The 13,506-nt window shown below is 52.2% G+C and overlaps 1 protein-coding gene across 1 annotated transcript in view; it reads left to right on the top strand.

Moving 5' to 3' along the window:
• The first annotated feature begins 1,128 nt into the window (after positions 1 to 1,128).
• FGFR3 (fibroblast growth factor receptor 3) overlaps positions 1,129 to 13,506 on the top strand; it is a 54,837-nt gene continuing 42,459 nt past the window's right edge. Inside the window, exon 1 of the mRNA XM_075709776.1 lies at positions 1,129 to 1,303. Within this exon, the coding sequence (XP_075565891.1) occupies positions 1,129 to 1,303 (175 nt within the window). The remainder of the gene's footprint in view (positions 1,304 to 13,506) is intronic.

Raw genomic sequence — 13,506 nt, 5'->3', positions numbered from 1 at the left:
CACGTCACTTAGGCAACTCGGCTGTGTCGGGCATCTCTGAGGTGACCACAGTATCCCAAACCGTTAACTATGATAGTGACTAGATCATCGTAACCATAACTAGCTGCAAGTGCCATTTCACCGGATTTTATTAAAGGGGCTAGTCCAGTTAGCGGCAGCAAACATGCAGAGTCGGCGGAGGCTGATTGCTCCCCTCAATGAAACACAGCGATTCCGGGTGTTTGGTGGGTGAAGTCAGGGTGCTCGAAGCAGGCTGCAGGCTGGCGGCTTCGCCTCGGGGTGCAGCGCGGCAACCCTGCCAGGGCGGCGGGCGCGCTGCCCGTCTCCCGTGCGAGCCCTCAGGCCGACCCAAAGCTTTGGGTGCAGTTTCTGTGCCGCCCCCGACCCACGGATCCCCCTTCGGCCGGCTCCCCCTGCCTCTTTTCAGAACGCGCGCTGCTGTAGGGCCGGAGGAAGAAAACGCGCGGGTGCGCTTCGCGGCGCACGGTGCCACCCTGGCGCCGCAGCCGGGGCGCTGCCGTGGGCTTCTGAGCCAGCTCGCGTCTCGTCTGGGTGGGAGAAGGGGGCCCGCTTCCCGCGGGACCGGGCGGGAGCCGCGGCCTGCCCCGCGCGGCAGCGCCCCCCCCCCGCGGAGGCCGAGCCCCCGCGCAGCCCCGGGGGCCGGGCGCGGAGCGGAGCGGGCGGCGGGCGCGGCCCCCCGCGGCGGCGGCGGCGGCGGCGGCGGCGGCGGCGGGGCGGGGCGGGGCGGCGGGGCGGGCGGCCCGGCCCGGCGGGCGGGGACATCGCGGCCGCCCCGCTCCGCGCCCGGGCCGCGCCGAGCAGACGCAGGAGCGCCGCGGCGGCTGCGGGCGCTCCTCCCGCCCTCCATGCGCGGTGCGCGGCCGGCCGCGGGGCTTGCGCAGGTAGGGGCCCCGCCGCCGCTCAGCGCCGGGCTGCGCGCGTCCCCCGGCGCTTGTTTACCCCCCCCCCCCAAGCTTTTTACTCTTATTTTCCCGTTTTATTTTTCCTTCTCCCCCTCCGTGCCCCGCCAGGGGCGGGGGGCTCCTCCTCCCCCTGAGCGCCTCTCTCCTCTCCCGGCAGCGCGGCGGCGGAGCGGAGCGCTGAGCGGCGGCAGCATGCGGCCGGGGCATGCCTGAGGCGGGCGGTGCGGCGGCGGCCGCGCTGCCCCGGCGCCGGGCCGGAGGCATGCGGGCGGCCTGGGGCTCCGTCTGGTGCCTGTGCCTGGCGGCGGCCGTCGGCGGGATGCCGGCGGGGCGGCGGGGCGGCGGCGCGGCGGCGGAGAGGAGCGGCGGGCAGCCGGCAGGTAAGGCTGCGCGGCCGCGCACACGGGCTGGGCGCCGGGGGCGGGCGGCGGGGCCGGGCTGCGCGCTGCGAGCCCCCCCCCGCTCCCGGAGCGGGGCAGCGGGGCGGGCGGGGGGCGGCCGGCGCCGCTTGGGAGCGGGGTCGGGAAGGCGGCGGGGCGCTGGCGGGCGGGCCGGGGCGCTCCCGCTCTGGCCGCGGCGCGGGCGAGCCGCTGAGCTGCCTCGGAGGGGCGAAGGCGGCTGCGGAGGCGCTGCCCGTGCCCCCGCAGCCCTCTCCCAGCCGCGGCGGGACGTGCGGCGCCCGGGACTCGACCGGCGTGTGCCGTGGGGACGGACGGACGGACGGACGGCCGGCCGGCTCCGGGCGCGTGCAGCGCGCGTCTTCGGCGCGCATCGGGAGCGCTCGGGCTGTGCGCGTTCGGGTGGGAGAAGTAAGGAAGGGTCCTTCAGAGCCACCTCTTGGGAGCAAAAGCGGAGTTGCGACGGCTCCGGGTTGGGCAGACGCTGGGTCGCAGCTTAGGAACCGCGGCTGTGCTGGGAGGGGAACAGCATTTCGGGGGAGCCGGTGAAGATCTCCCCTCGAGTGGCAGCGCTGCAGTTACAAGTGGAAAAAAAGTTAACACGTCGGACAAAAGCTGGGTTTTCTGGTGGGTTTGGGGTTTTTGTTGTTTTTTTATTATTATTTTTTTGAAATGTCGTGTCGCTCTGATACGCCTCAGCTGCTACCTGAGTCTCTGTTTATTTTTCGAAGCTCTTTAATGGAAGGGTGCCCCCTCGCAGCCCCCCGTCTTCGGGCTTGCATGTACCCGGCAGAAAGTTTCCATTGTTCAGGAAAGGGTTTGAAGCCTGTTTGCCAAAAAAGTGACAGGGGAATAAATGGGCTTCGTGGAGGCTGGGGGGTGGGGGCATTACTTTCATACCCCTTTTGGTTAAAGCTATAAATCACACCGGGGGTTGGTTTTGTTTTCAAGAAAGTCCTAATAAAACAGCAGATTCTTAGTGTAACTCGTTTGGCTCATTTTTCACAGCCAAAAGAATTGATTTATGGGGCAACATCTCAGCGACTTGGTCAGAGCAGATGAGGTCGGTGTGCGGGAGGAAGCGCGCAGCCCGTGCTGGTCAGAGGGGTGGGAAGCGGCAGAAACGAAGTGTCCCCAGTTCTCCCCATTTTAGGCTGAAGTACCCATTGGCGCTGTCACTTCGGGCAGAGTTGAACCCTCGGGAGTGGGGAGCAATCTCGGTGGCTGCCTCGGCGGTCCCCGGGGTTTCCACCTGCGTCTTCAGCCCATAGCGTGGGGCTGATGATGTGTTCAAGCGGTGCTAAACCCTTCCCGTGCTCCAAGGCGCCTTCGCACGTTACGGCTTTGGGATGCTGTTTGCATGGTAACAAGTGGCGTACCCGGAGGTCGCGCTGAGGGAAGCGTCCCGTTGGTGATATCTTTAAACTGAGCGATAGGTTGGGCGTTCCGGGGCTCCGGTGGAAATCCTCAGGCCAGGCTCTCTTACCGCTCTGTTGGCTTTCTCCAAAGTAAAGGTGTCACTGTCACATCCTCCCTGTGCTCCCTGGGAGCAGGGTTCGGCCCTGAGCGGAGGGCTCCCGTTAACCCCAGCACCCAGCGATGTCTCCAGGGGTTGCCCCGTCGCTGTGATGCTGGAGGCTCCCGTGGGTGGGGGGCCGCAGGGGCAGGGGGAGCTTTGCGGTGCCGGTGGCTCTCCCACCGCCGACCACGTGCGCGGGGAAGCGTGAAGCCGGCGCTGCTCGCCCAGCTCCGCACCGAAGCCAGCGGCCCCGCCAGCACGGGGGCACCCGCTGCCCGTCCGACCTGGGGGGGGAAAGGTTGTGGAAAAGAAACTGTAAAGAATATAAACCTTCAGAGCCAAGTAAAAACACATTTTACTTTTTCAGTCTTTTTGAATTGAATGGTAAAAAGCAAATTCTTTCTCCTAGTCAAATGGGCCATGGGGTATTGGCTCATTACTGAGGGTTGTTGTTCGCTGGGCTTTGCATTTACAGTCTAAGGCCTTATTTTCCATAAAGGGGCTTGGAAGGATTTTTCCCCAGTGATCTAATTCTCCACACGGGGCTGTGAAGGCTATAACAGCTACTGCTTTGTGCCTATACTCAGCTACATAAAACACACATTGAAGGGAGGCATTCTCGAGGTATGTGTATGTTTGCTAATATGAATACTCGCTATTAGCGGAGGTGGAGGGGGTGCAGGTTTTAACATCTCCGCAGGGAGGTGTTCGGCTGTTGGCAGGAAGGAGGCAGATGGCGGGGCTGTTGCTGAATAGAAGCTAAACTAAAAACACCAGGGGCCTCATCTGGGCTGAGTTTCTCTTCTCTCCCTTTCTCGGGGCTGCTGCAGGAAGAACAATGTCAAATTTCGCCCCCCCCCTTTTTTTTTTTTTTATGAATGAAAGTAGAGAGGCGAGGCAGGATTGAATGTGTATGTCATTCAGGGGCTATGACAGAGATGATTAGGGAGGTCAGTGAACTCCTTTGCAGCTCTGAGCATGCGGTCACTCTATTCAGCAGCCACAGAATAGACATCAATATAAAAAAGCCCGTCCAATTTGCATTAGTATTCAGATAAAGATATTACTTCGTACGATTTGTGAATGTCAAGTAACGCTGGCTGCTCTTAGAGAGCAGAGCAACTGAAACGGCAGCGGTTTGCTTTTGAAAACTCCTGATAACCGGCCTGTCTCCGGTAGCTGGTTTGTATGTGTCTCTGCATACGGTATACGTGAAAAAGGGAATTGCTGGGCTTCTGAGGATTTGTATTGCACTAGTTAGCTGCTAAAGCTGTCCGTGTGCATTCAGAGTTTTACGGAGGGCTGCTAAGGTTTGAGCAGGTTTGTGCGGGAAGGGGAGAGCTCTCCCAGTCTGTCAGGACCAAGAACCGAAGTTTCCTAGTGCAGCACTGGAGTCACATTGTCACCCAGAGTTATTGCACAGGCATTTCCAAACCAAAAGAACGGAAAAGGTGCCATTTCGGGATTTTGTGTGTCGAATAGTGGGGCACGTACCAATTCCTGTGACTTTTCTGCTTGGAAAGAACTGGTGATGCACCGGTAGTGATGTTTTCTTCATGCAGCTGCTGGCAACCTGGGCTCTTGCAGCCCTCCAGCATGCGCCCAGCGGAGGGTCCGGTGTACAGTACAGCGATCCGCGTTGCTTCGCTTTGTGTATCTGAGCGTTTCAAAGCTCACCCTGAAATTATAAGGGTATTGAAGTGAGTGCCAAATGGCACCGACCATTCCTGGAGCCGGCCTTGGGGTTTACGCGTTAAAACCCTCTAAGAAGAGTCTGTCGTATATTGATGGTGCTTCCTGCTTTGTGCCTGAGGCCAGAAACCCCTTAGATTCTGTGGGCAGCTCTGAGTGATACAGTTTTGAGATTAAACGTTGATCCATTTGTTCTCATTAACAGCAGCAGCTAGAAAAGCTAATTAAGTCTTTAATGTTGAGACTAGTATATTTACTGAGCAATAAAATAAGAGGATGATGAAATATGTCTGCTTTTTTTTTTAAAAAAATCTATTTCTTACCTAGTGAAGAGCGAACTAGAAATTCTGTTCCAGTGCAGAGACGGACTCGTTAATGTATTCAATACTAGCTGTATAACATCACGTCTTTTATGCATATTGACAAGGGTCACTCCAATTAAATTGGAGGGGGGGGTTTCTTTTAATTAAGACTTTATTAACAACCACTGAGTAGGGAACGTGATGAAAGTAAATCTGAAAACTGTGTAGCGAAGTGTTGATCTGCTAATTAAATCATGCAATTAAAGTAAGCCGCACTGACCAGCATGTTAACTTTTACGACTCACTCCAACAAATCTTCAGCGCTGTTCGGGAAGGCGTACCTGTCCCAAAGCCTGCCTGAGTGTGGTTTTTGAAGTTAGGTGAACACTAAAGAGGTCTTGATTGCTGCATCCCTGCTGCATCTGGACCATTCCCATCTAGTGGGACGCAATCTGCTGCTTGGACAAAACTGAAATTTCACATGAAGCTAGGAGAGGACTTTTTTCCCCTCAATAAGGCTGGAAAAATTTTTTCCTCTTAAAGTCTGGTCAATAAAAGTGACCTTTGACCTCCAGGTATACGCTTAGAAAGCTGTCCTCCCTGCAAACTTACTGCATACTTCTGCTATTTCACTTAGAGACCCTAAAAGATAGGGAAACTCCCCAGTTTCTGAGCAGTTAATAAAATGTCCAGTTTACAAAAGCATTTGACGAAAGCATTTCTGACAGTGATCTGTCAGCTGGCACACAGAGCTGTGACTGAAAGCATTAGCTGAACCTTAATTTCAGCTAAGGTTAGGGCATGGCCTGCTGGTAGGTTTTTCTGGCTGGTCACTGAAGTGTGCAGGATCCGGTGCAGGAGCCTGGGCGTGAGCGCTGAGGCTTCAGAATAGGTGAAGTGGCTGTGTTCTCCTCATAGTTTAGCTTTTGGCAATTTTTAGTGTATGTGGAGTAGAACGAGCAGGAATGTTACAAATTCACGTATTTCTACTAAAAATACAGGTGAAATTACCTTGCTGGTTGGGACAACTTTTTCCCAGCTAGGCTGGATCTGATACACAGTCGATCAGTTAAACCTAGTTTACTTTTATTCTGTTTCCCCATTTAAATAGGCTTTTCTCTTTTTCCTAGCATGCTACGTGCTTGTAACTTTTCCTGTGCCCTGCAGGTTTGTCTAGCTCTGGATACCTGTTTCTTCTTTTTTCTGACCCTTCAAAAAAAGAAAAGGCAGCTTGAAATTGCCTGCTGGCTCAGCGCCCTCTGAGCCATTCGGTAGCGTGGTTTGATGGAGCTGTTTCAGTGTTTGCCATTTCATCTCTTTTAATACTGGTTAGCTAATAAAATTTATTCTCCTCCACGTACCAGGCTGAATGCCAGAGAGGATGGTAGCTTGGTAAAAATTCACCATACCTCCCGCTTTTTGCAGCAAATGGGACTGCGGTTCAGCAAAGCCATTCATGGTATGTGAGAGCGGGCAGTCTGGGCTGCTAGGAGGAGTAAATCTGATAGCACCCCCTATTCAAATGCTGGGCTAAAACCATGTCTGAAGGCACGTATGATGCCAAAAGCGCCTTAAAATACCTTGTTACACTCTGACTGTTTTTTCCTTGGCCTCCTACATAGCTTATCAGTTTACTGTTTGCCCCTCTCTTGGCTGTTTATCTGGTGATCTTGTAAAAAAAAAAAAAAAAAAAAAGTACTTTTTCTCTGAAGTATAGCTGGTTGTCCAGGTGCCCCCTTTCCAATATGCTCACACCTCGGGTTGCCAAGTGCCGTAGATATGATTTAAATCCCTGGATGTGTGAAGAAGGGCTTTTATTCTTGCAGTGAATGCAGTATTCCTGGTGTGCTTACCCCTAAAGTATCTGCTCTTTGGCTTGAACAACCAGGAAGTTTCTGTAATATCAAAAGCAAACAAGAACTGTGAGATACGAGCTGAGTAAAACCTTTAGTAAACTTAGTAGTTAAAATGTGAAAGGTAATCAGTCGTAAACCTGCCCTATTATTCTGATAGGCTATCTGGGGGGTTGTCGCGTTCAGGTGGATAGGGACTAGCCAGGTAGTTAAATGAAATTTTTTTTTTTTTTTTTTTTTTTTTTTTTTTTTTTTTTTTTTGCTGTGACACTCAGGTTACACAACGTAGCAAAGCTTTTTTTTTGAAGAATAGCGGCACAGTCAAGTAAGGAAACATTTCTCCAGTAACTACTTCAGTTTCAGATGTATTCATCTAAAAAAGGTGTGGTATTTATTGTGGAGGGGGAGGTAGGTCTTGTGCGCTGGCCTTGCCTTCTCAAATCCAGAAAGCAGGGGAAGATAAAGAGTTGGTTAAAGAGAAGGGTTATATTAAAACTTGGAAGGAGATTTCTTTATCACGCAGAACTGTATGCAAAACAATTACCATGTGCTTACACGTTTAGCATCTGTGAGATTTTGGGGCTGTGCCATTTCTGCAGGTTGCGAGGGGTTAAAAGTATTAATGACTCAGAAGTGAGAAGGGTTCCAAGTTTTCGGGTGAGGAAAGGACGCAGTCTAGGATCGCTCGCTGTGAGCAAGCCAAGCTCCGCAGGCTGCGGTGTGTGCTGAAGGCACTCTTCCCCGGGGACGTCGCAGCACGAGGACCCCAGCGTTGGTGGTTGCACCCAGGGGTGGTACTGTGAGTGACTGAACTACCTGAAAATGTCAAGCTGACACATGGCAGCATGTTGGTTTGGGGTTTTTTTTTTTCCCCCTCTTCTCCTTTTCACGAAAGGAGCCAAGCCATCGCTACGTCCCTTAGTTTGAGTATAATGTTTTAGGGAAGGGAAGTAACAAGCGATCATGGTGCACTGTGGCATGCCAGAGAGCTGCGAGGGTGGCTTGCCAGTTCCTGCTGTTTGATAACTGATGAAAGTATTTGTCATCTTATCTTCATTTAATGCTTTTGCCCCAAAAAGTGGAGTGTTTTACAGTTGTGCATTTATTGCACCGAACTACCTGGTGCCGTTCACAAGGAATCTCACTAAATTATTTCAGCTGATGTAGTTAAATCACTAAGCTTTGGAGACCAGGTCACTGCTAGGTTATAAGGACTGGGCTAGTACGCAGCGCTTAAGGGAGTACAACGGAGTTGAAGCATTTTGGAGTTGACCTGGGGTGAGTTGGCTGTAGGGGAGTCAGCAAAATAGCTGGGTATTGCTTAGGGGCCAAACCTTGCGGTGGTTATGTGGTGCGTGGGCGAGCTCTCACTCATGCCAGGAGAGAGGAGCGATGCAAAGTCACAGGCAAGAAGTGGAGAACTTGAATGTCGTACAGCTCCGAGGAGGGTGCTAAGGACGAGAGCATCTCTGAAAGCTCCTCTCACAAAATGCAGGCAGCACCTGCCCTCTGCAGAGGTGGGGTGCAGATGTGGTCCCCGTAGCAGGACCCACGTCCCAGGAGCCGTCTGGTCCCCGTGTTGCTGGTGGTGGATCTGCAGAGGGACTTACTGGGGGGTTTCACTGTGGCATGGGGCAGAGGAGAGCACGGGAGGCCCTGAGGGTGTTTCTGCGCTGGGCTCCGTGGGGTACCCGCGGGGCAACGTGCATCACCCTGGACTGGCAACTCATCCCCTCTTACTCGCTCCCCCTGGGGAAGGCAAAATACACATCTGTGGAGGCTTTTCTTTTGGGGGCAGGGAGCTACGGGAGATGTTCCTGGATTCAGGTGATGAGACCGGCCTTTATCAACCTTAACGCTTTCCCTGTCAAAAAACTGAAAAGCTCCCAAGAATTGGATTTTTAATTTTACTTTGATGCTTGGCAGAGCTTGTAAAGATCCTTCAGGGCAAGTTTGGCTCCTGCTTTGGAGGGTTGTTGCTTTGTTTGGGGGTTTCGCTGTTCTCTGCTGCTTGTAGTCCTGTAAAAATAATAATGAGGTCCTGAGGTCCTGATCTCGCGCCTATTGAATCCTAAGCAAAAAAGCCCCCATTGATTTCCAAGGGAGCAGGCTGAAGCCCGTCACAGATCGTGGTGGGAGCAGCTATTTAGCATAAGCAGGGATTGTTTGGGAAGTTTTCTAATGACCCAAACATTTTAACAAGCAGAGGAAACTCGGCACGTAAAAGGGCTCCCCGGTTTGGCGGTGGGGAGGCGCCCGGTGCCGCTTCGTGGGGGCGATCCCTGGCCGGCTCTCCGTCACCTCCCATTCCTCTCAACCTGCCGTAGCGCAGATCTTTGCTTCTCATCCCAGTTTTTATAACTCCAGCTTTGATGCAAGCCAGCGGCAGCGTCGCAGCCCAAACGTGAGCGCCAGAGGCGACGGTGACGGCCACCGCCTGGGCCCCCCGCGACTCTGGCGCGAGCCCTGCGAGGAGCCAAGCCGCCGCGCCGGCCGCCATCTCCTCATGCCCCATCCTCGTTGCCATCGTGTCAGTGTCGGCCGGCATTCGCCCCCAGCACCGTGATCTGCGAGCCGCACAATGCGCCGGGGAAAGTGTTAATAATCCCCCGCGGGGGTCCGCAGGCGAGCTGGGGCTGAGGCGGCCCTGCCTGCGGGCAGGATGGGGCCACTTGCACGGGCCAGGAGCCGACGGAGGAGCTTTCCTGGCACTTCACGGGCAGGCAGAGCAAGGGAAAAAGAGTTTTCTCAGAGGGTTGGGTTTTTTTCATATTGCCCCCCCACCCCTGCCTTTCATGTGCAAGACTCAAGCACAAGAAATTCCCTCCCAGCAAAATACTTCAGCAGCTTGTTTGGAGACTGTGTAGGTCTTGAACTAACCAGCAATTTTTTTTTTTTTTTTTTTTTTTTAACTTCCCTATATAGATTCCTCTAGGCAAGCGTTTTGTTTCTAGCCGGTAGCAGGATCTGTGCAAGATGAGCACGCTGATTTCCCCGAGATGTGCTTTGGGAGATGGGGGTATCAGAGCTAAAAGTGAAGAGGAAAAACCAGTTGCAATGGGAAGATTAGGGAGTTAAGAGTGTGCCCTGACAACTAGCATCTGCAACCAGAGATAAATCCTCCACGAGCCTGTCTTTAATTAAAAGAATGATTGGAATTAGGCATAGTACCATCTCTCCTGATCTGTATCATGTGTATGTGTACGAATAAAGCATTTTTGGGGAGGGAGAAGAGAAAAACACCAGATTTTAATCTTCCTTTGGTGGCCAATATGTCTGCCTTTTGAAAGGGCATATTTCTCCCTGTCTTAGAGTACCCAGGCTTGTTGACAGTAAACAACTGTCACTTGGCAGTTTATGAAAGAAAAAGAATGTTTAAGAAAACATGTCCAGTTTAAATAGTTATGTTAATAGACTGGGGATTCATGCAGAAGTGGGGGGGGGCTGGTAAATGGAGGTGCATAAATTAGCTGGTATTTACTGTGTAAGAGATGAGCTGTGAGTGAATGCAGTTGGGAAAAAAAAAATAAAAAATACATTCATTTTTACAGCCGGTGTGTTATGCATGATTTCGCAGCTTTCTGTGAAAGCTTTTTTTTTTTTTTTTTTTTTTTTTTCCCAGGGAAAACTCAGCCTCTTTCTTGCAGCCTGCGGTGGGTTGGGCCCCAGGAGGCCCCTGGGTGGGACGAGCCGCAGGGCTGGAAGCCCAGCACTCCCACTGACTGGCCCTGATGCTGCTTCATGCTCCACGGGCAGCACTTAGACCTTGCCGCCACCCTGACGTGTCCTTAGCCTTTGCTTCGCAGGGGTGATCGGAAGAGGAGACTGCAAGGAAACTCAGCCTCCCAATTTGTGAACTGATGAATTACAGAAAGGAAGGAAAAAAATACGTAAGAAATGGCAGATGGTGTCCTCTCTGCATCCCTGCCCAAAGTTGCTACAAATCCGTCACCCACCTTCTTCCGAGTTAAACACTCGTGAACGTAGTGAGTGATGAGCGAGCGCAAAGCGTTTGTTCCAGCTCAGCCCAAAGGCACCAGCGTCAAACGTGTAATGAGTGAGGGCCTGGTGTCAGGCACTTGAAATCTGTAATTAAGCATAAGTTTCAGGCTTTCCAGGCTCCTGATTTCCCTGGCTTGGGGGCAAGGGCGTAAGCAGCTATTGGGGGGTGCTGATAATTAGTGTTGAAGATATTGGGTACAGCCACCATCCTGCACCCCCAGCTCCCATCCTAGCTGGGATACAGTATAAATACTGTGGAGTTTAAATAAATACAGTGTAGATACCGTGTTACAGATACTCCACTTTTCTTTCAGCCTTGGGTGTCTCGGAGGGGGGCACCTTGACAGCAGAACCTTCTCTTGCCCTTGTTTCAGGTAGAGCAGAGAGAGCTGCAGGAGCAGCTGGGAACCCCCAGAGTATGGAGAAAAGGGTCACACTTAATTTTCTTTTGGCCAGTGGTTCGATTAGTATTGCCATTATTTGGACAAGGAGGCAAAGGAAACCCAAACCTGAAGCCTCCTGCCGCAGAAATGCTTTGAGATCTGCCCAGACAAAAAGGAAAATAACTCCAAGAAAGTGTTTATTGAGTTGTACTGGGACTCCAACCTGTATATTATTCAGTGAAGGAATGAGATTTCTGCCTCATTTTTACGTGTAGGCGTGCTGGCATATTGGGATTTGAGAAAGCAGTGGGCTTCTCCATCAGGAAGGTCTTTGTGGAGGGATGAGAACCACAGCGGTGGCAGGGGGGGACAGCAGGGGTTCTCCTTGGCCCCGTCTCCTCAGGGCAGGGGCAGAAAGGGGGCAGGTTTGTACCCGCTGCTCCGGTTTCAGCGCTGGGTCGCTGCCTGCCCGTGCTGGATCTGTCGACCCCACGCAACGTAAATCCTTCCCTCGAGGAGCCGTCTGCGCGCTCTGAACAAGGTCATCTTATGGGTGGAACGTGTTAGTCCTGGCAAAAAGGGCCTGAAACCTCCTCAGGTGCTTTCAAAATATGAGTAAATGTTTGAAGTGGAGGTTTTCTCCCTCTCTGCCCCCCTCCTCCCAGTGCATAGCAAATGAGGTGTGGACAAGCAGTCTTTGCAGGAGCAGCTTCGCCCGGTGCTCGAGCCTGGCTGTTTGGGGGATGAGAAGGAGCAGTTGGAGGAGCAACACAGGGTTTTCTCGGGGCAGGGAGAAAGAGGAGACGACCCTGAATTAGCCACCTGCCCTTGGAAAGGGAGTGGAGGGGCCAGGCTGCTGCGGGCAGCTCTTGCTCCCCTTATGGGTGTATACATCAACGTGGATAAATAGGTATAAATATGGGGGGAGGTTGTCCAACTTTATATCTTCACTAGTGCTGCAAGGAGGTGGTTCATTCCCCCGTCCCGCCCAAGGGAGCGTGGCTGAAGCTTAGCTTCGGTGCCTGACCTTCAGAGAAATCCAGCCCTCGGGTGGCTGCTGGGCTCTGGTTTTATCATCCATGTTTTCTGTCTGCAGAAGAGAAATGGCTATTTTCTTGCTCCCTCTGCTTGCCTGTTGCAATGACCAGCCCTGCTGTCGCGACAGCGTCCATCTCACTCAGACACTTGGGTGCTCGTGCACAGAGAGAAGGAGGTTTTAGAAGTGTTTCTGGTAGGGGAAGGGCGGGAAAAGTTGGGAAAATCAGACTGTGTAGGACGGGACGGGTGCCTGAAAGTGCCTGTGGAAGGTCCTGCCATGTCCTGCTGCAGGACACTGGAAATGACCCTCTGCAGAGCGCACATTTCCTCACAGAAGCATTAAAATAGCTGCGGATAGAGGTGTCTAACCTGCTTCTGGCATTACTGGAGCCTAATGTAGTACAGTTTGTAGAAGATGATTATTTGGGAGCATTAAAACTGCTTGGAGGGAGTGGGAACTGAGACACGCATGACTTCCTTGAACTCTCTCTTAATTTATTACGTGCAGTCCGAAACCCGCTGTAATAGATACGGTTGCAGGAGACCATTAAAAGGTCTGTTCTGGTGAACCCGATGCCCTGCTGTTGCTGCTGGAAATGATAAACCGCGTTTGGGTTGGATGGTATGCGATGCCCTGTGTGTGCGCGCGTATGCATGGAAGCCGGTAAGTCCTGCTAATTTAGGGATTGTTTTCCAAATCTGTTTTCTATAACTCTGTAGACTTAATACAAATAAAGAACGGACCAGGTTTCCTGTGAGAAGCACAGAACAAACGCTAAGCGTGGGATTTGAATGCAGAAAGGTGAAAACACAAATGTATACAGAAAGAGCAAGTCAAACAAGCTGAAAAAATATTGTAAGGTTGATTTAACAGAGCAGTGAACTCAAAGCTGTCTAATCCCTTTAGCAGCCTTCTTTAAAGAGGAGAAATAAAAGAATTTTTTACATCCACTTTTCTTCTGCCATCTCTCCCAACTCTTTCTAATAATGCTGAGGGGTAAGAGTTGAGTTTAGCACAAGGACAGTGTTGCAGCTTTAGTTAGATGTGCTTTCTAAATAACAAAATCTTCCTTGTCATTCGCGTCTTTAGATTAAAGTGGATCAGACTTCCCGAAAGGAGATTACTGTTAAACTTCTCCAACTTGGGTACCTGGCACCTAAATCTCGCTCGAGGCACTGAAATAACAGGCTTGGTTTTGAAGGATGCTGAGCCAGGTCAGGCTCTGCATTTAAATCGCTTAAGCACTCTTAGAATCTGGCTATTCATTTTGATGCCTAGATATGGATTTCTGGGCTTAATCACTGACCTTTGCATTTCAAATGTTTGGCCTTTGTTTTCTTTACTAAGTATGCAGACAGAGCGGCCCCCAAATTATTATTTTCCCTTTTACACAGC

Source organism: Pelecanus crispus, chromosome 4 (assembly GCF_030463565.1).
Source record: "Pelecanus crispus isolate bPelCri1 chromosome 4, bPelCri1.pri, whole genome shotgun sequence".
Taxonomy (NCBI): Eukaryota; Metazoa; Chordata; class Aves; order Pelecaniformes; family Pelecanidae; genus Pelecanus; species Pelecanus crispus.
Note: the sequence above shows the minus strand (reverse complement) of the source record. Positions and strands in the feature narration are given on the sequence as shown.